Source organism: Ammospiza nelsoni, chromosome 26 (assembly GCF_027579445.1).
Source record: "Ammospiza nelsoni isolate bAmmNel1 chromosome 26, bAmmNel1.pri, whole genome shotgun sequence".
Taxonomy (NCBI): domain Eukaryota; kingdom Metazoa; phylum Chordata; class Aves; order Passeriformes; family Passerellidae; genus Ammospiza; species Ammospiza nelsoni.
The window spans coordinates 3,910,438-3,935,564 of record NC_080658.1 but is presented as its reverse complement, the minus strand read 5'-3'; the positions used below and the strand labels follow the sequence as shown (position 1 = coordinate 3,935,564).

At 57.2% G+C, this 25,127-nt stretch overlaps 3 protein-coding genes and 6 gene segments (V, D, J or C); 8 read left to right on the top strand and 1 right to left on the bottom strand.

The window, feature by feature from the left end:
• Positions 1-25,127, bottom strand: part of LOC132084239 (feather keratin Cos1-2-like) — a 55,730-nt gene that overhangs the window by 16,153 nt on the left and 14,450 nt on the right. The gene's annotated exons all lie outside the window — the stretch shown is intronic.
• Positions 200-2,073, top strand: LOC132084061 (T cell receptor alpha variable 1-2-like). The segment is given in 3 exon segments: positions 200-248; positions 1,089-1,384; positions 1,981-2,073. Coding segments are annotated over 3 exon segments (438 nt in total).
• Positions 4,903-6,782, top strand: LOC132084060 (T cell receptor alpha variable 1-2-like). The segment is given in 3 exon segments: positions 4,903-4,951; positions 5,798-6,093; positions 6,690-6,782. Coding segments are annotated over 3 exon segments (438 nt in total).
• On the top strand, positions 6,897-9,251 carry LOC132084059 (uncharacterized). Its single transcript, XM_059489037.1, is given in 6 exon segments — positions 6,897-6,948; positions 7,406-7,698; positions 7,700-7,748; positions 7,802-8,009; positions 9,023-9,075; positions 9,145-9,251. Coding segments are annotated over 6 exon segments (762 nt in total).
• Positions 9,612-11,511, top strand: LOC132084057 (T cell receptor alpha variable 1-2-like). The segment is given in 3 exon segments: positions 9,612-9,660; positions 10,527-10,822; positions 11,419-11,511. Coding segments are annotated over 3 exon segments (438 nt in total).
• LOC132084056 (T cell receptor alpha variable 6-like) lies at positions 13,753-14,804 on the top strand. The segment is given in 3 exon segments: positions 13,753-13,804; positions 14,261-14,613; positions 14,657-14,804. Coding segments are annotated over 3 exon segments (553 nt in total).
• LOC132084055 (T cell receptor alpha variable 1-1-like) lies at positions 16,438-17,847 on the top strand. The segment is given in 3 exon segments: positions 16,438-16,486; positions 17,320-17,615; positions 17,836-17,847. Coding segments are annotated over 3 exon segments (357 nt in total).
• Positions 21,116-23,016, top strand: LOC132084054 (T cell receptor alpha variable 1-2-like). The segment is given in 3 exon segments: positions 21,116-21,164; positions 22,032-22,327; positions 22,924-23,016. Coding segments are annotated over 3 exon segments (438 nt in total).
• Positions 23,131-24,894, top strand: LOC132084053 (probable non-functional immunoglobulinn kappa variable 1-37). Its single transcript, XM_059489035.1, has 4 exons — positions 23,131-23,182; positions 23,641-23,988; positions 24,077-24,212; positions 24,819-24,894. The coding sequence occupies exons 1-4, from the start codon at positions 23,131-23,133 to the stop codon at positions 24,892-24,894; spliced, it is 612 nt and encodes a 203-aa protein (XP_059345018.1).

The window sequence follows — 25,127 nt, the reverse complement described above, 5'->3', positions numbered from 1 at the left end:
TGCTGCTGGAGGAGCCAGAAACGCACAAGGAGCATTTCAGGCAGGCAAGGACAGGCCATGGCTCCGCCTGCTCCCGCCGCTGCTCCCTTTGCTCCCGCCGAGCGTCGTTTCCGCAGCTCTGTTCTCTCGGGGCTGGGACCTCCTTCCGGCCTCTGCCTCGCTCAGCAAACACTTGGTCACTCAGCAGCTGGGTCTCGGCATGCAGCTCGCATATCTCATCCTCACCGTCTTCCTGGGACAGCTCCTGGGTAAGTCCTGGCTTTCCCCAAGGCTCCCCTGCTCTTCTTGTTCTTCTTCCACCCAGGATATCCTCAAAAGCCTAATCTGGACCATGGGGGAAATGGCAGCGAATAAAGGGAAAAGGCTGAGAATAATCTGCGTCTCTTTGTGGTTTTGGAAGTGTTTCCTGAAGAAGCTCTTCAATTTGTAAAAGGAATGGGAAGAGAGAGAAAACACAGTCCTTTCTATGTTATTTCTCTCACCTTCAACCCATCTGCCTCTCTCTTCTCATCCTCCTGCAGTCACTTCAAGAGATCTCAGCTGTCTCTTCAACCGAGCACTCTTCCCATTTAGATCTAAATTCCCACATTCTGCCTAACCTGCCCCGAGCACCTCACATATTTTCATGCCATTCATTATCAGGGTGTTCCATTCTGCCTCCAGGCTGACACAGCTCTGCCACAGCTCCCCGTGTTCGCTGCCATGGACACAACCTGGGCTCCCTCTTCCCAAGCTCAGCTTTGTGTGTGCTCAGGAGCTTTCAGGCATGACAGCGATGGGGAAAGCTGCATGAACCTTTCTGCTGTACCTCGCTGGGCACCTCAGGCAGCTGGAGGGATGCTGTTTCCAGCACACAACGTTTAGGCATGGCAGCCTGTTCCCTGGTCCTTTAAGCAGATGGAGCAGGAGCAGGGACAGAGCCCAGCTCTCCTTTGGGTGATGAAGAGCAGAGAGCTCCGAACTCCTGCCCAAAATCTTTCAGGATTCTGCTCCAATGCAGGAGCTTTCTCCACCAGGGTTTTCCATCCACTTCCATTTGCTTCCCATTGTCTTTCCCTGTGGAGCTGCTCACCTTCACTTTCTTCCAGGCACCACGGGGCAGGACACGGTCACCCAGGAACATGGACCAGTCTTGGTGAAGCAGGGACACCCTTTCCACACCACCTGCAAATACCACACCAGTGGTTTTACTGCCTTGCTTTGGTACCAGCTGAGGAAAGACCAAGCCCCAGAGATGATCTCCTATCAAGCAGGGGCTGGCCCCAAGCGCAGCGGCCGTTTCACCACGCAGCTGAACACCACGGGCAAATCCAGTGTCCTGCAGCTGGAGGAAGTGGAGCTCTCTGACTCTGCCTTGTACCTCTGTGCTCTGCAAGACACCCTGGTGCAGGGAGCTTCCTCAGCTGCGCAACAACCCAGGGCAGGGAGGGGATGTGTCAGTGCAAGGCTGAGCTTGGGAGAGGGACTCTGATCTCACCCTGATGCTCACCAGAATTTGCATCCACATGTGTCTACAATGGTCTGATGGTTTTTGTAGCATCCATCCTAGCATTTCCCTTAGGAAAAAGTTTTGGACTATTTTGACTCATTTCCATATTGTGTAGTCTCTACGGAAAGAAAAATACCCGCTGTCCTTGGCTGGGACCTTGTCCTTCCACACTCCAGCCCTGCTGCTTTTGGCCCCACATGTCCTCAGCAGAGCCCAGGGCTGGTTTTGTGTCCCTGCCTTGTGTGCTCACGGAGCAGCCCCGTTTGCAGGGACACACGTGAAGCACGGATTTTTCTGTGGTTCCACACTGGTGAGGATGGCCCTGGGTCTGTCCGTGTGTGTCCCTGATCGGGAGGGAATGTCCTGACCATGCCAGGGACACCGAGCACTGACCAGCACAGAGCAGCAGCAGCTGCCCAGGCTCACAAACAGCGTGAGCGGGGCCGGCAGCCGCCCAATACAGGTGTGTGCAGGATGGATCTGCTTCCCAGGCGGTGTCGCTGCTGTGTGCGATGGGACACAGCTGTCCCTTGTCCCTGGCCGTGCCAAAGGTCCCTGTGTCGCTGGTTGTGCCGGTGCCGTGAGAGGCCGGGGCTGTGGCGGCCGGGGCGGAGCTGGGGCGGCGCAGAGGAGGCGGCACGGCCGCAGCAGAGCCGGGGCTCAGGGGCACAGCGGGGCTCGGCCGGCGGAGCGGCGGCATGCGGCGGGCTCGGGCCGCGGGGCTGCAGGCGCTGGTTGCGGTGCTGATTGGTGCGTGGGGAGGGAGTGATCCCGCAGGTGCCCGGAGGCTGCCGTCCTCCCTGGCTTCTGCACAGACCTCTCACCGAGAACTCTTCTCCCATTCATCCCTCTCTCTTCTCCATACTAAACTTTTATTCTGTCCCAAAACCTGCACAAACATTCCTTCTTTATAAGTCATGAAATCAGTCCTTACCCCTTTTTAATTTTCTTCTTGTCTTTTTGTGCTTTCTTCCATATCCTCCCCTTCTCCCGTGGATCTGCTCATCGTTCTGTCATTAAATCACTCATCTTCCACAAACCATTCATGGACAATTCCATTCCTACATATCTCCATGGCATTCTCTGGGAACTGTTTTCCTCCTCATCTCTCTCTGTTCCTGATAGTTTCTGCGGGCTTAGTTCGGGGGATTGGCAGAGGTGGTTAGAAAATAGGGGTTGAAGTTTGTTTTTTTTCTTTCCCTGGTAGTGGCTGCGTCCAGAGCCCAAGTACAGCAGGAGCCATTTCTGGAGACCACCGAGGGCAACGGCATCAACATCACCTGCTCACATCCCAAAATCCAACCCACTGACTGGATCCAGTGGTACCGTCAGCTCCCTGGCCAAGGACCTGAACTCCTCGCACTCACTCTGAAAGATACCAAAGAGCTGCCGGGCAGTGCAGGACAGCTGTCGGTGTCGGCTGATCGGCGTTCGAGCTGGCTGTGGCTCGCTGAGCCCCGGCGCGGGGACGCGGCCGTGTATTACTGCGCGCTGGGGGCCACGGGCAGAGGAGCCGGGGCTGCGGCCGGGCACGAACCGCCGCGGGCGGGGCCGGGCGGGGCCAGCAGGGGGCGCTGCCGCTCCGCCCGCCGGGGCCGCCGAGCCCCGCTCGTCCCGGGCTGCCGGGCCGGGGCCGCCACCGGAACCGACACCGGCACCACAACCGACACCGGTAACGGCAACGGCAATGGGGCCGATTCCAGCACCGACACCAGCATCGGCAATGGACATTGCTACCGATCACGCAATGGGCCCGGGACCGACACCATGGACACCACAACCGTCATTGAGCCGAGCGGGGCCAGCAGGGGGCGCTGCCGCTCCGCCCGCCGGGCTCCCGAGCCGCCCCTCCGCAGCTCCTTCCCCTGCCTCGAGCCCGCAGCACCGACAGCGCACAGCCCCGCCCATCCCAAAACACGCCTCCAACCCGCACACAACCTGCGCTCACACTGTCCCCACACACAGACCGGACTCTCCTCCGGCTGCTCCTTGAGAGCACCAGGGCTGGGAGCACAGCCGACGGGCACACAAGGGCTAATTTATGGAGATCTGTCAGGTCACTAAGTCAGTGCCTGAGAGGTGTTTGCATTGAGGTGACAAAGAAATCTCTATCTCTGCAAAAATGTCTCGGTTCCACACTGCAAGCTGAATTCTCTCCTGGCTGTGTAAGGCAGCTGTACTTTTAATGCCACCAGAGGATGGAATTCACCTCTCTATATTTTGCTCTCATCCTCAGATGTCCACAGACATCCATGGATGTGCATTCAGCATCTTCCTGAATAAGTAAAACCTCCGAGAGGGAAAACAATAAATCGGTTGGAGTACAGGAGCATTTCAAATCTCCTGATGACACTATCACACTCACCAGTCCCCCAAAACTGATTCATCCCCCTTCCCTTCACACTGGTAACATCTCATATATAAGTAAAAGAAAATGCCAGGAATTAGCAGAGCTGCAAGTTTTGCAGGGAGACAACTCTTGAAAGACTGAAGTCCACATGATGTTTCCCCCCAGAGAGTTGCTCTAGAGACCCCATTTCCTCTGAGGACAGGAACCATTCAGCATCTTCAGACACTCCTTGGTCTGAGCAAGTTCAGACGAGCCCACAATCAGGGCATGTGAAAGCTGAGAGTGTCTGGTTCCCTAAGGCTCACATCAGGATCATTCTCCTTTGACAAGGAAAGGATAAAGAAAAGGGAAAGTGATGAATAAAGCACACAATGAGGCCAATCTGGCAGTAGGTGATAAGAGCACAAAGAGAAAGCTCAGAGCTCTCCAGCTGCTAATTGATGGACCATTAGGAAATGCTGTGAATTGGCTCAGGCTGAGCTTTGTCAGCGACAAGAAGGGACAAGAGGAACGTGAGGATAATGGAGGTTTGAGGGGGTCCTGTGGGGTTAGGGAGCACCCACCTAGGAATGCGTGTGAGGCTGTGCACCCTCCAGCCATGGGGCTCTCCAACACCCATCAGGATCTGGAGATTAGCAGTGACCCCACAGAACTGAGGACACCTCAGGACGGTGAGAAACCTCAGCAGGGAAGAAACCCCTGAGATACCAAATGCCCAGGCCTGGGTGTGCAGCAGAGCTGCCCATTGCAGCTGCGGAGCTGAGGACTCCACTGCGAGCTGAGCAGGAACAGCCCCTTCCCATCACTGATGCCCCAGGGGCACGGAATGCTCACAATGCCAATGGCTGAGGGAGCCTCGGGGGCTGCTGCTGGAGGAGCCAGAAACGCACAAAGAGCATTTCAGGCAGGCAAGGACAGGCCATGGCTCCGCCTGCTCCCGCCGCTGCTCCCTTTGCTCCCGCCGAGCGTCGTTTCCGCAGCTCTGTTCTCTCGGGGCTGGGACCTCCTTCCTGCCTCTGCCTCGCTCAGCAAACACTTGGTCACTCAGCAGCTGGGTCTCGGCATGCAGCTCGCATATCTCATCCTCACCGTCTTCCTGGGACAGCTCCTGGGTAAGTCCTGGCTTTCCCCAAGGCTCCCCTGCTCTTCTTGTTCTTCTTCCACCCAGGATATCCTCAAAAGCCTAATCTGGACCATGGGGGAAATGGCAGCGAATAAAGGGAAAAGGCTGAGAATAATCTGCGTCTCTTTGTGGTTTTGGAAGTGTTTCCTGAAGAAGCTCTTCAATTTGTAAAAGGAATGGGAAGAGAGAGAAAACACAGTCCTTTCTATGTTATTTCTCTCACCTTCAACCCATCTGCCTCTGCCTCTCTCTTCTCATCCTCCTGCAGTCACTTCAAGAGATCTCAGCTGTCTCTTCAACCGAGCACTCTTCCCATTTAGATCTAAATTCCCACATTCTGCCTAACCTGCCCCGAGCACCTCACAGATTTTCATGCCATTCATTATCAGGGTGTTCCATTCTGCCTCCAGGCTGACACAGCTCTGCCACAGCTCCCCGTGTTCGCTGCCATGGACACAACCTGGGCTCCCTCTTCCCAAGCTCAGCTTTGTGTGTGCTCAGGAGCTTTCAGGCATGACAGCAATGGGGAAAGCTGCATGAACCTTTCTGCTGTACCTCGCTGGGCACCTCAGGCAGCTGGAGGGATGCTGGTTCCAGCACACAACGTTCAGGCATGGCAGCCTGTTCCCTGGTCCTTTAAGCAGATGGAGCAGGAGCAGGGAGAGAGCCCAGCTCTCATTTTGCTGATGCAGAGCAGAGAGCTCCGAATTCCTGCCCAAAATCTTTCAGGATTCTGCTCCAATGCAGGAGCTTTCTCCACCAGGGTTTTCCATCCACTTCCATTTGCTTCCCATTGTCTTTCCCCGTGGAGCTGCTCACCTTCACTTTCTTCCAGGCACCACGGGGCAGGACACGGTCACCCAGGAACATGGACCAGTCTTGGTGAAGCAGGGACACCCTTTCCACACCACCTGCAAATACCACACCAGTGGTTTTACTGCCTTGCTTTGGTACCAGCTGAGGAAAGACCAAGCCCCAGAGATGATCTCCTATCAAGCAGGGGCTGGCCCCAAGCGCAGCGGCCGTTTCACCACGCAGCTGAACACCACGGGCAAATCCAGTGTCCTGCAGCTGGAGGAAGTGGAGCTCTCTGACTCTGCCTTGTACCTCTGTGCTCTGCAAGACACCCTGGTGCAGGGAGCTTCCTCAGCTGCGCAACAACCCAGGGCAGGGAGGGGATGTGTCAGTGCAAGGCTGAGCTTGGGAGAGGGACTCTGATCTCACCCTGATGCTCACCAGCATTTGCATCCACATGTGTCTACAATGGTCTGATGGTTTTTGTAGCATCCATCCTAGCATTTCCCTTAGGAAAAAGTTTTGGACTATTTTGAGTCATTTCCATATTGTGTAGTCTCTACGGAAAGAAAAATACCCGCTGTCCTTGGCTGGGACCTTGTCCTTCCACACTCCAGCCCTGCTGCTTTTGGCCCCACATGTCCTCAGCAGAGCCCAGGGCTGGTTTTGTGTCCCTGCCTTGAGTGCTCTCGGAGCAGCCCCGTTTGCAGGGACACACGTGAAGCACGGATTTTTCTGTGGCTCCACACTGTTGAGGATGGCCCTGGGTCTGTCCGTGTGTGTCCCTGATCGGGAGGGAATGTCCTGACCATGCCAGGGACACCGAGCACTGACCAGCACAGAGCAGCAGCAGCTGCCCAGGCTCACAAACAGCGTGAGCGGGGCCGGCAGCCGCCCAATGCAGGTGTCTGCAGGGTGGATCTGCTTCCCAGGCGGTGTCGCTGCTGTGTGCGATGGGACACAGCTGTCCCTTGTCCCTGGCCGTGCCAAAGGTCCCTGTGTCGCTGGTTGTGCCGGTGCCGTGAGAGGCCGGGGCTGTGGCGGTCGGGGCGGAGCTGGGGCGGCGCAGAGGAGGCGGCGCGGCCGCAGCAGAGCCGGGGCTCAGGGGCACAGCGGGGCTCGGCCGGCGGAGCGGCGGCATGCGGCGGGCTCGGGCCGCGGGGCTGCAGGCGCTGGTTGCGGTGCTGATTGGTGCGTGGGGAGGGAGTGATCCCGCAGGTGCCCGGAGGCTGCCGTCCTCCCTGGCTTCTGCACAGACCTCTCACCGAGAACTCTTCTCCCATTCATCCCTCTCTCTTCTCCATACTAAACTTTTATTCTGTCCCAAAACCTGCACAAACATTCCTTCTTTATAAGTCATGAAATCAGTCCTTACCCCTTTTTAATTTTCTTCTTGTCTTTTTGTGCTTTCTTCCATATCCTCCCCTTCTCCCGTGGATCTGCTCATCGTTCTGTCATTAAATCACTCATCTTCCACAAACCATTCATGGACAATTCCATTCCTACATATCTCCATGGCATTCTCTGGGAACTGTTTTCCTCCTCATCTCTCTCTGTTCCTGATAGTTTCTGCGGGCTTAGTTCGGGGGATTGGCAGAGGTGGTTAGAAAATAGGGGTTGAAGTTTGTTTTTTTTCTTTCCCTGGTAGTGGCTGCGTCCAGAGCCCAAGTACAGCAGGAGCCATTTCTGGAGACCACCGAGGGCAACGGCATCAACATCACCTGCTCACATCCCAAAATCCAACCCACTGACTGGATCCAGTGGTACCGTCAGCTCCCTGGCCAAGGACCTGAACTCCTCGCACTCACTCTGAAAGATACCAAAGAGCTGCCGGGCAGTGCAGGACAGCTGTCGGTGTCGGCTGATCGGCGTTCGAGCTGGCTGTGGCTCGCTGAGCCCCGGCGCGGGGACGCGGCCGTGTATTACTGCGCGCTGGGGGCCACGGGCAGAGGAGCCGGGGCTGCGGCCGGGCACGAACCGCCGCGGGCGGGGCCGGGCGGGGCCAGCAGGGGGCGCTGCCGCTCCGCCCGCCGGGGCCGCCGAGCCCCGCTCGTCCCGGGCTGCCGGGCCGGGGCCGCCACCGGAACCGACACCGGCACCACAACCGACACCGGTAACGGCAACGGCAATGGGGCCGATTCCAGCACCGACACCAGCATCGGCAATGGACATTGCTACCGATCACGCAATGGGCCCGGGACCGACACCATGGACACCACAACCGTCATTGACCCGAGCGGGGCCAGCAGGGGGCGCTGCCGCTCCGCCCGCCGGGCTCCCGAGCCGCCCCTCCGCAGCTCCTTCCTCTGCCCCGAGCCCGCAGCACCGACAGCGCACAGCCCCGCCCATCCCAAAACACGCCTCCAACCCGCACACAACCTGCGCTCACACTGTCCCCACACACAGACCGGACTCTCCTCCGGCTGCTCCTTGAGAGCACCAGGGCTGGGAGCACAGCCGACGGGCACACAAGGGCTAATTTATGGAGATCTGTCAGGTCACTAAGTCAGTGCCTGAGAGGTGTTTGCATTGAGGTGACAAAGAAATCTCTGTCTCTGCACAAATGTCTCGGTTCCACACTGCAAGCTGAATTCTCTCCTGGCTGTGTAAGGCAGCTGTACTTTTAATGCCACCAGAGGATGGAATTCACCTCTCTATATTTTGCTCTCATCCTCAGATGTCCACAGACATCCATGGATGTGCATTCAGCATCTTCCTGAATAAGTAAAACCTCCGAGAGGGAAAATAATAAATCGGTTGGAGTACAGGAGCATTTCAAATCTCCTGACGACACTATCACACTCACCAGTCCCCCAAAACTGATTCATCCCCCTTCCCTTCACACTGGTAACATCTCATATATAAGTAAAAGAAAATGCCAGGAATTAGCAGAGCTGCAAGTTTTGCAGGGAGACAACTCTTGAAAGACTGAAGTCCACTTGATGTTTCCCCCCAGAGAGTTGCTCTAGAGACCCCATTTCCTCTGAGGACAGGAACCATTCAGCATCTTCAGACACTCCTTGGTCTGAGCAAGTTCAGACGAGCCCACAATCAGGGCATGTGAAAGCTGAGAGTGTCTGGTTCCCTAAGGCTCACATCAGGATCATTCTCCTTTGACAAGGAAAGGATAAAGAAAAGGGAAAGTGATGAATAAAGCACACAATGAGGCCAATCTGGCAGTAGGTGATAAGAGCACAAAGAGAGAGCTCAGAGCTCTCCAGCTGCTAATTGATGGACCATTAGGAAATGCTGTGAATTGGCTCAGGCTGAGCTTTGTCAGCGACAAGAAGGGACAAGAGGAACGTGAGGATAATGGAGGTTTGAGGGGGTCCTGTGGGGTTAGGGAGCACCCACCTAGGAATGCGTGTGAGGCTGTGCACCCTCCAGCCATGGGGCTCTCCAACACCCATCAGGATCTGGAGATTAGCAGTGACCCCACAGAACTGAGGACACCTCAGGACGGTGAGAAACCTCAGCAGGGAAGAAACCCCTGAGATACCAAATGCCCAGGCCTGGGTGTGCAGCAGAGCTGCCCATTGCAGCTGCGGAGCCGAGGACTCCACTGCGAGCTGAGCAGGAACAGCCCCTTCCCATCACTGATGCCCCAGGGGCACGGAATGCTCACAATGCCAATGGCTGAGGGAGCCTCGGGGGCTGCTGCTGGAAGAGCCAGAAACGCACAAGGAGCATTTCAGGCAGGCAAGGACAGGCCATGGCTCCGCCTGCTCCCGCCGCTGCTCCCTTTGCTCCCGCCGAGCGTCGTTTCCACAGCTCTGTTCTCTCGGGGCTGGGACCTCCTTCCTGCCTCTGCCTCGCTCAGCAAACACTTGGTCACTCAGCAGCTGGGTCTCGGCATGCAGCTCGCATATCTCATCCTCACCGTCTTCCTGGGACAGCTCCTGGGTGAGTCCTGGCTTTTCTCCAAGACTCCCCTGTTCTTCTTCTTCTTCTTCCGCCCAGGATATGCTCAAAAGCCAAATCTGGACCATGGGGAAGTGGCAGTGAATAAAGGGGAAAGACCTTGAATAAAGGGAAAAGGAAAATCTGCTTTTCTGTGCGGTTTTGCAAGTGTTTCCTGAAGAAGCTCCTTGGTTTGTAAAGGAAAAGGGAAAGGAGAGAAGGGAAACCTCAGTCCTTTCTATGTTATTTCTCTCACCTTCAATCCATCTGCCTCTAACTCTCTCTTCTCATCCTCCTGCAGTTGCTTCAGGAGATCTCAGCTGTCCCTACAACCGAGCACTCTTCCCATTTCGATCTAAATTCCCAAATTCTTTCTAATCTGCCCCGGGCACCTCAGAGATTTTCATGCCATTACATTATCAGGGTTTTCCATTCTGCCTCCAGGCTGACACAGCTCTGCCACAGCTCCCCGTGTTCGCTGCCATGGACACAACCTGGGCTCCCTCTTCTCAAGCTCAGCTTTGTGTGTGCTCAGGAGCTTTCAGGCATGACAGCGATGGGGAAAGCTGCATGAACCTTTCTGCTGTACCTCGCTGGGCACCTCAGGCAGCTGGAGGGATGATGGTTCCAGCACACAACGTTCAGGCATGGCAGCCTGTTCCCTGGTCCTTTAAGCAGATGGAGCAGGAGCAGGGACAGAGCCCAGCTCTCCTTTTGCTGATGCAGAGCAGAGAGCTCCGAATCCCTGCCCAAAATCTCTCAGGACTCTGCTCCAATGCAGGAGCTTTCTCCACCAGGGTTTTCCATCCACTTCCATTTGCTTCCCATTGTCTTTCCCCGTGGAGCTGCTCACCTTCACTTTCTTCCAGGCACCACGGGGCAGGACACGGTCACCCAGGAACATGGACCAGTCTTGGTGAAGCAGGGACACCCCTTCCACACCACATGCAAATACCACACCAGTTTTTTTACTGGCTTGCAGTGGTACCAGCTGAAGAAAGGCCAAGCCCCAGAGATGATCTCCTATCAAGCAGGGACTGGCCCCAAGCGCAGCGGCCGTTTCACCACGCAGCTGAACACCACGGGCAAATCCAGTGTCCTGCAGCTGGAGGAAGTGGAGCTCTCTGACTCTGCCTTGTACCTCTGTGCTCTGCAAGACACCTTGGTGCAGGGAGCTTCCTCAGCTGTGCAACAACCCAGGGCAGGGAGGGGACGTGTCAGTGCAAGGCTGAGCTTGGGAAAGGGACTCTGATCTCACCCTGATGCTCACCAGAATTTTCATCCACATGTGTCTACAATGGTCTGATGGTTTTTGTAGCATCCATCCTAGCATTTCCCTTAGGAAAAAGTTTTGGACTATTTTGACTCATTTCCATATTGTGTAGTCTCTACGGTAAGAAAAATACCCGCTGTCCTTGGCTGGGACCTTTTCCTTCCACACTCCAGCCCTGCTGCTTTTGGCCCCACATGTCCTCAGCAGAGCCCAGGGCTGGTTTTGTGTCCCTGCCTTGAGTGCTCTCGGAGCAGCCCCGTTTGCAGGGACACACGAGAAGCACGGATTTGTCTGCGGTTCCACACTGGTGAGGATGGCCCTGGGTCTGTCCGTGTGTGTCCCTGACCGGGAGGGAATGTCCTGACCATGCCAGAGACAACGAGCATTGACCAGCACAGAGCAGCAGCAGCTGCCCAGGCTCACAAACAGCGTGAGCGGGGCCGGCAGCCGCCCAATGCAGGTGTGTGCAGGGTGGATCTGCTTCCCAGGCGGTGTCGCTGCTGTGTGCGATGGGACACAGCTGTCCCTTGTCCCTGGCCGTGCCAAAGGTCGTTGTGTCGCTGGTTGTGCCGGTGCCGTGAGAGGCCGGGGCTGTGGCGGCCGGGGCGGAGCTGGGGCGGCGCAGAGGAGGCGGCACGGCCGCAGCAGAGCCGGGGCTCAGGGGCACAGCGAGGCTCGGCCGGCGGAGCGGCGGCATGCGGCGGGCTCGGGCAGCGGCGCTGGCGGCGCTGGCCGTGGTTCTGATCGGTGAGTGGGGCTGGGGTGATCCCGCAGGTGCCCGGAGGCTGCCGTCCTCCCTGGCTTCTGCACAGACCTCTCACCGAGAACTCTTCTCCCATTCATCCCTCCCTCTTGTCCATCCCAACCTTCAATTCCATGCCAAAACCTTCACAAACATTCCATCTTTATAACTGCTGAAGTCAGTTCTTACCCCTTGTTAATTTTCTTCATGTCTTTTTCTGCTTTCTCCCACAACCTCCCGTTCTCCCGTGGCTCTGCTAATCCTTCTGTCATTCACGCATTCATCTCTGCACATGCGATTAATGGACACTTCCATTCCTACATATCTCCGTGACATCCTCTGGGAACTGTTTTCCTCCTCATCTCTCTGTGTTCCTGGCTGCTTCTGCGGGCGGTGTTCTGTGGATTAGCAGAGCTAGGTAGAACGTAGGAGTTGAGGTTTTTTCTTTTTCTTTCCGTGACAGTGCCTTTGGTCAAAGCCCAGTTGAAGCAAGACCCATTCCTGCAGACCACGGAGGGCATCAGCATCACCATCAAGTGCTCACATCCCAATATCCGGACTGGCGATTTCATCCACTTTTACCGTCAGCTGCCTGGCCAAAAACCCGAACTCCTGGCAGTCACTGCAAAAGCTCCCAAGGCGGTGCGAGTCCCTAAAGGGCGTCTGACGGTGTCGGCAGATCGGAGTTCAAGCTCGCTGTGGCTCGCTGAGCCCCGGCGCGGGGACGCGGCCGTGTATTACTGCGCGCTGGGGGCCACGGGCAGAGGAGCCGGGGCTGCGGCCGGGCACGAACCGCCGCGGGCGGGGCCGGGCGGGGCCAGCAGGGGGCGCTGCCGCTCCGCCCGCCGGGGCCGCCGAGCCCCGCTCGTCCCGGGCTGCCGCCACCGGCACCTGCAATGGGACCGTGACCGATACCTGCACTGACACCGTAAATGAAGCCGACACCGGCAATGGGCATCAGCCCCGGCAATGGACATCAGATCCGACACCGCCAATGGGACCAGGACCAGCACCTGCACTTTCACCGGAACTGACAGCAACACCAGCAATGGACATCGGCAACGACACTGGCACTGGCAATGGACATCGGCACCAGCACTGACTCCAGAACCGACACTAACACCAGCAATGGACATCAGTACCGACATCGGCACTGGCAATGGGACCAGCACTGACTCCTGCACTGACACCAGAAACAACACCCACAACAGCAACGGATATCGGCACCAACAGCAGCACCGGCACCCATACCAGCAGCAACACCCCCTCCGGCAGTGACACTGACGCCGACACCGGCACCTTCAGCTTGGCGTCACGGACCAGGCTCAGCCCCTCTTCTCAGCCTGGGCTGTGTCCGGCTGAGCTCCGCACGGCAGCAAACAGCCCCGCCAGACCACATCTCCATGTCCACACTGTGAAAAACGCCAATCACTTGTTTTTAAGATTTTAAATGTTTAATAATAATAAAATGGATATTAAAAAAGAGCAACACAACAAAAACTTTGCCCGGGGCTTGGCTGGGACCTTGTCCTTCCACACTATGCTCCTGCCCTGCTGCATCTGGCACCGTGTGGCCTTAACAAAGCCAACAGCTGATATCACTACTTGGTGTGTTCCTGCCTTGTGAGCTGCTGGAGCAGCCCCATTTGCAGGGACACATGAGAAACACAGATTTCTGTATGACTGCACACAAACATTTGTGTCTGTCCGTGTGTGGCCCTCGTCGGGAGGGAATGTCCTGACCATGCCAGGGACACCAAGCACTGCCCTGGCCCTGAATAGCACAGAGCAGCAGCTGCCCAGGCTCACAAACAGCGTGAGCGGGGCCGGCAGCCGCCCAATGCAGGTGTGTGCAGGGTGGATCTGCTTCCCAGGCGGTGTCGCTGCTGTGTGCGATGGGACACAGCTGTCCCTTGTCCCTGGCCGTGCCAAAGGCCCCTGTGTCGCTGCTTGTGCCGGTGCCGTGAGAGGCGGGGCAGAGGCGGCCGGGGCGGAGCTGGGGCGGCGCAGAGGAGGCGGCGCGGCCGCAGCAGAGCCGGGGCTCAGGGGCACAGCGAGGCTCGGCCGGCGGAGCGGCGGCATGCGGCGGGCTCGGGCCGCGGGGCTGGCGGCGCTGGCCTTGCTGCTCATCGGTGCGTGGGGATGGGGTGATCCCGTAGGTGCCCGGAGGCTGCCGTCCTGTCTGGCTTCTGCACAGACCTCTCACTGACAACTCTTCTCCATTCATCCCTCCCTCTTCTCCATCCTAAACTTTTAATCTGTCCCAAAACCTGCACAAACCTTCCTTCTTTATAACACATAAAGTCAGTCCTTACCCCCTTCTAATACTCTCCTTGTCTTTTTGTGCCTTCTCTCACATCCTCCTGTTCTCCCGTGGCTCTCCTAATCCTTCTGTCATTCACACATTCATGTCCCCACAAGCGATTAATGCACACTTCCATTCCTACGTATCTCCATGACATCTTCTGAGAACCGTTATCCTCCTCATCTCTCTGTGTTCCTGGCTGCTTTTGCGGGCTTTATTCTGGGGATTGGCAGAGGTGGGTAGAAAGTAGGAGTTAAAGTTGATCCTTTTGTCTCCCTGGCAGTGGCTGCAGTCAGAGCCCAGGTACATCAGGAGCCATTCCTGGAGACCACCGAGGGCACCGGCATCAACATCACCTGCTCACATCCCAAAATCCAGCCCCGTGATTGGATCCAGTGGTACAGTTTGCTCCCAGGCCAAGGACCTGAACTCCTCGCACTCACTCTGAAAGATACCAAAGAGCTGCCGGGCAGTGCAGGACAGCTGTCGGTGTCGGCAGATCGGCGTTCGAGCTGGCTGTGGCTCGCTGAGCCCCGGCGCGGGGACGCGGCCGTGTATTACTGCGCGCTGGGGGCCACGGGCAGAGGAGCCGGGGCTGCGGCCGGGCACGAACCGCCGCGGGCGGGGCCGGGCGGGGCCAGCAGGGGGCGCTGCCGCTCCGCCCGCCGGGGCCGCCGAGCCCCGCTCGTCCCGGGCTGCCGGGCCGGGGCCGCCACCGGAACCGACACCGGCACCACAACCGACACCGGCACCGGCAATGGACATTGATACCGATCACGCAATGGGACCGGGACCGACACCACCATCGACACCGGCACCGTCATTGAGCCGAGCGGGGCCAGCAGGGGGCGCTGCCGCTCCGCCCGCCGGGCTCCCGAGCCGCTCCTCCGCAGCTCCTTCCCCTGCCCGGAGCCCGCAGCGTCGACACCGCACAGCCCCGCACGGCCCCCAACATACCTCCAACCCGCACACAACCTGCGCTCACACTGTCCCCACACACAGACCGGCCCAGCTCCGGCTGCTCCTTGAGAGCACCAGGACTGGGAGCTGACAAAGCAGCACAACCGACGGGCACACAAGGGCTAATTCCTGGAGTGCTGTCAGGTCACTAAGTCAGTGCCTGAGAGGTGTTTGCATTGAGGTGACAAAGAAATCTCTATCTCTGCAAAAATGTCTCGGTTCCACACTGCAAGCTGAATTCTCACCTGGCTGTGTAAGGCAGGTGCACTTTTAATGCCGCCGGAGGATGGAATTCACTTCTCTACATTTTGTTCTCATTCTCAGCTGTCCGAAAACATCTATGGATGTGCATTCAGCATCTTCCTGAAAGAGTAGAACACCTGGGAGGGAAAACAATAAATCGGTTTGAGCAGAGGAGCATTTCATATCATTGATGGTCTTGCTTATACCCACCCTCCACCTGAACTCGATTTGCCCCTCTCCCTTCACTTAAGTAACCTGTCAAACATCCAGAAGAACAAATGCCACGATTTATCAGCTCTGCAAGTGCTGCAGGCAGACAACACTTGAAAGACTGAACTCCACTTGAAGTTTCCCCCCAGAGAGTTGCTCTAGAGACCCCGTTTCCTCTGAGGACAGGAGCCTTTCAGCATCTTCAGACACTCCTTGGTCTGAGCAAGTTCAGCCGAGGCCACAGTCAGGGCATGTGAAAGCTGAGAGTGTCTGGTTCCCTAAGGCTCACATCAGGACCATTTTCCTTTGACAAGGAAAGGATAAAGAAAAGGGAAAGTGATGAACAAAGCACACAATGAGACCAATCTGGCAGTAGGTGATAAGGGGAGAAAGAGAGAGCTCAGAGCTCTCCAGCTTCTAATTGATGGACCATTAGGAAAGGGCTTGAATTGGCTCAGGCTGAGCTTTGTCAGCGACAGGAAGGGACAAGAGGAACATGAGGATAATGGAGGTTTGAGGGGGTCTTGTGGGGTTAGGGAGCACCCATCAAGGAATGCTTGTGAGGCTGTGCAGCCTCCAGCCATGGGGCTCTCCAACACCCATCAGGATCTGGAGATTAGCAGTGACCCCAGGGAGCAGAGGACACCTCAGGACGGTGAGAAACCTCAGCGGGGAAGAAGCCCCTGAGCTCCTAAATACCCAGCCCTGGGTGTGCAGCAGAGCTGCCCATTGCAGCTGCGGAGCTGAGGACTCCACTGCGAGCTGAGCAGGAACAGCCCCTTCCCATCACTGATGCCCCAGGGGCACGGAATGCTCTCAATGCCAATGGCTGAGGGAGCCTCGTGGGCTGCTGCTGGAGGAGCCAGAAACGCACAAGGAGCATTTCAGGCAGGCAAGGACAGGTCATGGCTCCGCCTGCTCCCGCCGCTGCTCCCTTTGCTCCCGCCGAGCGTCGTTTCCGCAGCTCTGTTCTCTCGGGGCTGGGACCTCCTTCCGGCCTCTGCCTCGCTCAGCAAACACTTGGTCACTCAGCAGCTGGGTCTCGGCATGCAGCTCGCATATCTCATCCTCACCGTCTTCCTGGGACAGCTCCTGGGTAAGTCCTGGCTTCTTACAAGGCACACCTGTACTTCTTCTTCCACCCACGATATCCTCAAAAAGCAAATCAGGACCATGGGAGAAATGGAAGTGAACAAAGGGAAAAGGCTGAGAATAATCTGCGTCTCTTTGTGGTTTTGGAAGTGTTTCCTGAAGAAGCTCTTCAATTTGTAAAAGGAATGGGAAGAGAGAGAAAACTCAGTCCTTTCTATGTTATTTCTCTCACCTTCAACCCATCTGCCTCTCTTCTCATCCTCCTGCAGTCGCTTCAGGAGATCTCAGCTGTCTCTACAACCGAGCACTCTTCCCATTTAAATGTAAATTCCCACATTCTGTCTAACCTGCCCCGAGCACCTCACAGATTTTCATGCCATTACATTATCAGGGTGTTCCATTCTGCCTCCAGGCTGACACAGCTCTGCCACAGCTCCCCGTGTTCGCTGCCATGGACACAACCACGGCTCCCTCTTCCCAAGCTCAGCTTTGTGTGTGCTCAGGAGCTTTCAGGCATGACAGCGATGGGGAAAGCTGCATGAACCTTTCTGCTGTACCTCGCTGGGCACCTCAGGCAGCTGGAGGGATGCTGGTTCCAGCACACAACGTTCAGGCATGGCAGCCTGTTCCCTAGTCCTTTAAGCAGATGGAGCAGGAGCAGGGACAGAGCCCAGCTCTCCTTTGGGTGATGCAGAGCAGAGAGCTCCGAACCCCGGCCCAAAATCTCTCAGGACTCTGCTACAAGGCCGCAGCTTTCTCCACCAGGGTTTTCCATCCACTTCCATTTGCTTCCCATTGTCCTTCCCTGTGGAGCTGCTCACCTTCACTTTCTTCCAGGCACCACGGGGCAGGACACGGTCACCCAGGAACATGGACCAGTCTTGGTGAAGCAGGGACACCCCTTCCACACCACCTGCAAATACCAAACCAGTGCTTTTTATGCCTTGCTGTGGTACCAGCTGAGGAAAGGCCAAGCCCCAGAGCTGATCTCCTATCAAGCAGGGGCTGGCTCCAAGCGCAGCGGCCGTTTCACCACGCAGCTGAACACCACGGGCAAATCCAGTGTCCTGCAGCTGGAGGAAGTGGAGCTCTCTGACTCTGCCTTGTACCTCTGTGCTCTGCAAGACACCCTGGTGCAGGGAGCTTCCTCAGCTGCGCAACAACCCAGGGCAGGGAGGGGATGTGTCAGTTCAAGGCTGAGCTTGGGAGAGGGACTCTGATCTCACCCTGATGCTCACCAGAATTTTCATCCACATGTGTCTACAATGGTCTGATGGTTTTTGTAGCATCCATCCTAGTACTTCCTTTAGGAAAAAGTTTTGGACTATTTTGACTCATTTCCATATTGTGTAGTCTCTACGGTAAGAAAAATACCCGCTGTCCTTGGCTGGGACCTTATCCTTCCACACTCCAGCCCTGCTGCTTTTGGCCCTACGTGTCCTCAGCAGAGCCCAGGGCTGGTTTTGTGTCCCTGCCTTCGGTGCTCTCGGAGCAGCCCCGTTTGCAGGGACACACGTGAAGCACGGATTTTTCTGTGGCTCCACACTGGTGAGGATGGCCCTGGGTCTGTCCGTGTGTGTCCCTGACCGGGAGGGAATGTCCTGACCATGCCAGGGACACCGAGCACTGACCAGCACAGAGCAACAGAAACTGCCCAGGCTCACAAACAGCGTGAGCGGGGCCGGCAGCCGCCCAATGCAGGTGTGTGCAGGGTGGATCTGCTTCCCAGGCGGTGTCGCTGCTGTGTGCGATGGGACACAGCTGTCCCTTGTCCCTGGCCGTGCCAAAGGTCCCTGTGTCGCTGGTTGTGCCGGTGCCGTGAGAGGCCGGGGCTGTGGCGGTCGGGGCGGAGCTGGGGCGGCGCAGAGGAGGCGGCGCGGCCGCAGCAGAGCCGGGGCTCAGGGGCACAGCGGGGCTCGGCCGGCGGAGCGGCGGCATGCGGCGGGCTCGGGCCGAGGCGCTGGCGGCGCTGGTTGCGGTGCTGATCGGTGCGTGGGGATGGGGTGATCCCGCAGGTGCCCGGAGGCTGCCGTCCTGCCTGGCTTCTGCACAGACCTCTCACCGAGAACTCTTCTCCCATTCATCCCTCTCTCTTCTCCATACTAAACTTTTATTCTGTCCCAAAACCTGCACAAACATTCCTTCTTTATAAGTCATGAAATCAGTCCTTACCCCTTTTTAATTTTCTTCTTGTCTTTTTGTGCTTTCTTCCATATCCTCCCCTTCTCCCGTGGATCTGCTAATCGTTCTGTCATTAAATCACTCATCTTCCACAAACCATTCATGGACAATTCCATTCCTACATATCTCCATGGCATTCTCCGGGAACTGTTTTCCTCCTCATCTCTCTCTGTTCCTGATAGATTCTGCGGGCTTAGTTTGGGGGATTGGCAGAGGTGGTTAGAAAATAGGAGTTGAAGTTTGTTTTTTTTCTTTCCCTGGTAGTGGCTGCGTCCAGAGCCCAAGTACAGCAGGAGCCATTTCTGGAGACCACCGAGGGCAACGGCATCAACATCACCTGCTCACATCCCAAAATCCAACCCACTGACTGGATCCAGTGGTACCGTCAGCTCCCTGGCCAAGGACCTGAACTCCTCGCACTCACTCTGAAAGATACCAAAGAGCTGCCGGGCAGTGCAGGACAGCTGTCGGTGTCGGCAGATCGGAGTTCGAGCTGGCTGTGGCTCGCTGAGCCCCGGCGCGGGGACGCGGCCGTGTATTACTGCGCGCTGGGGGCCACGGGCAGAGGAGCCGGGGCTGCGGCCGGGCACGAACCGCCGCGGGCGGGGCCGGGCGGGGCCAGCAGGGGGCGCTGCCGCTCCGCCCGCCGGGGCCGCCGAGCCCCGCTCGTCCCGGGCTGCCGGGCCGGGGCCGCCACCGGAACCGACACCGGTAACGGCAACGGCAATGGGGCCGATTCCAGCACCGACACCAGCATCGGCAATGGACATTGCTACCGATCACGCAATGGGCCCGGGACCGACACCATGGACACCACAACCGTCATTGACCCGAGCGGGGCCAGCAGGGGGCGCTGCCGCTCCGCCCGCCGGGCTCCCGGCCCGCGCCTCCGCAGCTCCTTCCTCTGCCCCGAGCCCGCAGCACCGACAGCGCACAGCCCCGCCCATCCCAAAACACGCCTCCAACCCGCACACAACCTGCGCTCACACTGTCCCCACACACAGACCGGACTCTCCTCCGGCTGCTCCTTGAGAGCACCAGGGCTGGGAGCACAGCCGACGGGCACACAAGGGCTAATTTATGGAGATCTGTCAGGTCACTAAGTCAGTGCCTGAGAGGTGTTTGCATTGAGGTGACAAAGAAATCTCTGTCTCTGCACAAATGTCTCGGTTCCACACTGCAAGCTGAATTCTCTCCTGGCTGTGTAAGGCAGCTGTACTTTTAATGCCACCAGAGGATGGAATTCACCTCTCTATATTTTGCTCTCATCCTCAGATGTCCACAGACATCCATGGATGTGCATTCAGCATCTTCCTGAATAAGTAAAACCTCCGAGAGGGAAAATAATAAATCGGTTGGAGTACAGGAGCATTTCAAATCTCCTGACGACACTATCACACTCACCAGTCCCCCAAAACTGATTCATCCCCCTTCCCTTCACACTGGTAACATCTCATATATAAGTAAAAGAAAATGCCAGGAATTAGCAGAGCTGCAAGTTTTGCAGGGAGACAACTCTTGAAAGACTGAAGTCCACTTGATGTTTCCCCCCAGAGAGTTGCTCTAGAGACCCCATTTCCTCTGAGGACAGGAACCATTCAGCATCTTCAGACACTCCTTGGTCTGAGCAAGTTCAGACGAGCCCACAATCAGGGCATGTGAAAGCTGAGAGTGTCTGGTTCCCTAAGGCTCACATCAGGATCATTCTCCTTTGACAAGGAAAGGATAAAGAAAAGGGAAAGTGATGAATAAAGCACACAATGAGGCCAATCTGGCAGTAGGTGATAAGAGCACAAAGAGAGAGCTCAGAGCTCTCCAGCTGCTAATTGATGGACCATTAGGAAATGCTGTGAATTGGCTCAGGCTGAGCTTTGTCAGCGACAAGAAGGGACAAGAGGAACGTGAGGATAATGGAGGTTTGAGGGGGTCCTGTGGGGTTAGGGAGCACCCACCTAGGAATGCGTGTGAGGCTGTGCACCCTCCAGCCATGGGGCTCTCCAACACCCATCAGGATCTGGAGATTAGCAGTGACCCCACAGAACTGAGGACACCTCAGGACGGTGAGAAACCTCAGCAGGGAAGAAACCCCTGAGATACCAAATGCCCAGGCCTGGGTGTGCAGCAGAGCTGCCCATTGCAGCTGCGGAGCTGAGGACTCCACTGCGAGCTGAGCAGGAACAGCCCCTTCCCATCACTGATGCCCCAGGGGCACGGAATGCTCACAATGCCAATGGCTGAGGGAGCCTCGGGGGCTGCTGCTGGAGGAGCCAGAAACGCCCAAAGAGCATTTCAGGCAGGCAAGGACAGGTCATGGCTCCGCCTGCTCCCGCCGCTGCTCCCTTTGCTCCCGCCGAGCGTCGTTTCCGCAGCTCTGTTCTCTCGGGGCTGGGACCTCCTTCCTGCCTCTGCCTCGCTCAGCAAACACTTGGTCACTCAGCAGCTGGGTCTCGGCATGCAGCTCGCATATCTCATCCTCACCGTCTTCCTGGGACAGCTCCTGGGTAAGTCCTGGCTTTCCCCAAGGCTCCCCTGCTCTTCTTGTTCTTCTTCCACCCAGGATATCCTCAAAAGCCAAATCAGGACCATGGGGGAAACGGCATTGAATAAAAGGGGAAAGACCTTGAATAAAGGGAAAAGGAAAATCTGCTTTTCTGTGCGGTTTTGCAAGTGTTTCCTGAAGAAGCTCCTTGGTTTGTAAAGGAAAAGGGAAACGAGAGAAGTGAAACCTCAGTCCTTTCTATGTTATTTCTCTCACATTCAATCCATCTGCCTCTGCCTCTCTCTTCTCATCCTCCTGCAGTCACTTCAAGAGATCTCAGCTGTCTCTACAACCGAGCCCTCTTCCCATTTCGATCTAAATTCCCACATTCTGCCTAACCTGCCCCGGGCACCTCACCGATTATCATGCCATTACATTGTCAGGGTGTTCCATTCTGCCTCCAGGCTGACACAGCTCTGCCACAGCTCCCCGTGTTCGCTGCCATGGACACAACCAGGGCTCCCTCTTCCCAAGCTCAGCTTTGTGTGTGCTCAGGAGCTTTCAGGCATGACAGCGATGGGGAAAGCTGCATGAACCTTTCTGCTGTACCTCGCTGGGCACCTCAGGCAGCTGGAGGGATGATGGTTCCAGCACACAACGTTCAGGCATGGCAGCCTGTTCCCTGGTCCTTTAAGCAGAGGGAGCAGGAGCAGGGACAGAACCCAGCTCTCATTTTGCTGATGCAGAGCAGAGAGCTCCGAACTCCTGCCCAAAATCTCTCAGGACTCTGCTCCAATGCAGGAGCTTTCTCCACCAGGGTTTTCCATCCACTTCCATTTGCTTCCCATTGTCTTTCCCCGTGGAGCTGCTCACCTTCACTTTCTTCCAGGCACCACGGGGCAGGACACGGTCACCCAGGAACATGGACCAGTCTTGGTGAAGCAGGGACACCCCTTCCACACCACCTGCAAATACCAAACCAGTAATTTTAATGGCTTGCTGTGGTACCAGCAGAGGAAAGGCCAAGCCCCAGAGCTGATCTCCTATCAAGCAGGAGCTGGCTCCAAGCGCAGCGGCCGTTTCACCACGCAGCTGAACACCACGGGCAAATCCAGTGTCCTGCAGCTGGAGGAAGTGGAGCTCTCTGACTCTGCCTTGTACCTCTGTGCTGTGCAAGACACCTTGGTGCAGGGAGCTTCCTCAGCTGTGCAACAACCCAGGGCAGGGAGGGGATGTGTCAGTTCAAGGCTGAGCTTGGGAAAGGGACTCTGATCTCACCCTGATGCTCACCAGCATTTTCATCCTCATGTGTCTACAATGGTCTGATGGTTTTTGGAGTATCCATCCTAGCACTTCCCTTAGGAAAAAAATTTGGACTATTTTGACTCATTTTCATATTGTGTAGTCTCTACGGAAAGAAAAATACCCGCTGTCCTTGGCTGGGACCTTGTCCTTCCACACTCCAGCCCTGCTGCTTTTGGCCCCACGTGTCCTCAGCAGAGCCCAGGGCTGGTTTTGTGTCCCTGCCTTCGGTGCTCTCGGAGCAGCCCCGTTTGCAGGGACACATGTGAAGCACGGATTTGTCTGTGGCTCCACATGGGGTAGCACGGCTCTGGGGCTGTCCGTGTGTGTCCCTGACCGGGAGGGAATGTCCTGACCATGCCAGGGACACCGAGCACTGACCAGCACAGTGCAGCAGAAGCTGCCCAGGCTCACAAACAGCCTGAGCGGGGCCGGCAGCCGCCCAATGCAGGTGTGTGCAGGGTGGATCTTCTTCCCAGGCGGTGTCGCTGCTGTGTGCGATGGGACACAGCTGTCCCTTGTCCCTGGCCGTGCCAAAGGCCCCTGTGTCGCTGGTTGTCCCGGTGCCGTGAGAGGCCGGGGCTGAGGCGGCCGGGGCGGAGCTGGGGCGGCGCAGAGGAGGCGGCACGGCCGCAGCAGAGCCGGGGCTCAGGGGCACAGCGAGGCTTGGCCGGCGGAGCGGCGGCATGCGGCGGGCTCGGGCCGCGGCGCTGGCGGCGCCGGCTGTGCTGCTGATCGGTGCGTGGGGGCTGGGGTGATCGCGCAGGTGCCCGGAGGCTGCCGTCCTGCCTGGCTTCTGCACAGATCTCTCACTGAGAACTCTTCTCCCATTCATCCCTCCCTCTTCTCCATCCCAAACTTCTATTCTGTGCCAAAACCTGCACAAACATTCCGTCTTTATAACACATAAAGTCAGTCCTTACCCCCTTCTAATACTCTCCTTGTCTTTTTGCGCCTTCTCTCACACCCTCCTGTTCTCCCGTGGCTCTCCTAATCCTTCTGTCATTCACACATTCATGTCCCCACAAGCGATTAATGCACACTTCCATTCCTACGTATCTCCATGACATCTTCTGGGAACCGTTATCCTCCTCATCTCTCTGTGTTCCTGGCTGCTTCTGCGGGCTTTGTTCTGGGGATTGGCAGAGGTGGGTAGAAAGTAGGAGTTAAAGTTGATCCTTTTGTATCCCTGGCAGTGGCTGCAGTCAGAGCCCAAGTGCAGCAGGAGCCATTCCTGGAGACCACCGAGGGCACCGGCATCAACATCACCTGCACACATTCCAAGAAACTAAGCGGCGATTACATCCATTTCTACCGTCAGCTCCCGGGCAAAAGCCCCGAATTCCTCGCCCTCACAGCTAGAGGTTCCAAGCCACTGTCGGACACTGCAGGATCGCTGTCGATGTCGGAGGACGGGAGTTCGAGCTGGCTGTGGCTCGCTGAGCCCCGGCGCGGGGACGCGGCCGTGTATTACTGCACGCTGGGGGCCACGGGCAGAGGAGCCGGGGCTGCGGCCGGGCACGAACCGCCGCGGGCGGGGCCGGGCGGGGCCAGCAGGGGGCGCTGCCGCTCCGCCCGCCGGGGCCGCCGAGCCCCGCTCGTCCCGGGCTGCCGGGCCGGGGCCGCCACCAGAACCGAACACAGGCACCGGCACTGGGACCGGCACAGACACCGGCAATGGATATCGGTACCGATCCCCCAATGGGACCGGGACCGACACCACCATCGACACCGGCACCGTCATTGACCCGAGCGGGGCCAGCAGGGGGCGCTGCCGCTCCGCCCGCCGGGCTCCCGAGCCGCCCCTCCGCAGCTCCTTCCTCTGCCCCGAGCCCGCAGCACCGACACCGCACAGCCCCGCACGGCCCCAAACACGCCTCACAACCAGCCCACAACCTGCGCTAACACTGTCCCCGAACACAGTCTGGCCCAGCTCCGGCTGCACCTTGAGAGCACCAGGGCTGGGAGCTGACAAAGCAGCACAACCGACGGGCACACAAGGGCTAATTCCTGGAGTGCTGTCAGGTCAGTAGGTCAGTGCATGAGAGGTGTTTGCATTGAGGTGACAAAGAAATCTCTGTCTCTGCAGAAATGTCTCGGTGCCACACTGCAAGCTGAATTCTCACCTGGCTGTGTAAGGCAGGTGCACTTTTAATACCGCCGGAGGATGGAATTCACTTCTCTACATTTTGCTCTCATTCTCAGATGTCCACAAACATCCATGGATGTGCATTCAGCATCTCCCTGAAAGAGTAGAACATCCGGGAGGGAAAACAATAAATCCGTTGGAGCAAGGAGCGTTTCATATCATTGAAGGGCTTGCTTATGCCCACCTTACCCCGGAACTCGATTTGCCCCTTTCCCTTCACTTTAGTAACCTGTCAAACATCCAGAAGAACAAATGCCAGGATTTAGCAGCGCTGCAAGCGCTGCAGGGAGACAACGCTTGAAAGAGAGCCCCTTCCCATCACTGATGCCCCAGGGGCACGGAATGCTCACAATGCCAATGACTGAGGGAGCCTCGGGGGCTGCTGCTGGAGGAGCCAGAAACGCACAAGGAGCATTTCAGGCAGGCAAGGACAGGTCATGGCTCCGCCTGCTCCCGCCGCTGCTCCCTTTGCTCCCGCCGGGCGTCGTTTCCGCAGCTCTGTTCTCTCGGGGCTGGGACCTCCTTCCTGCCTCT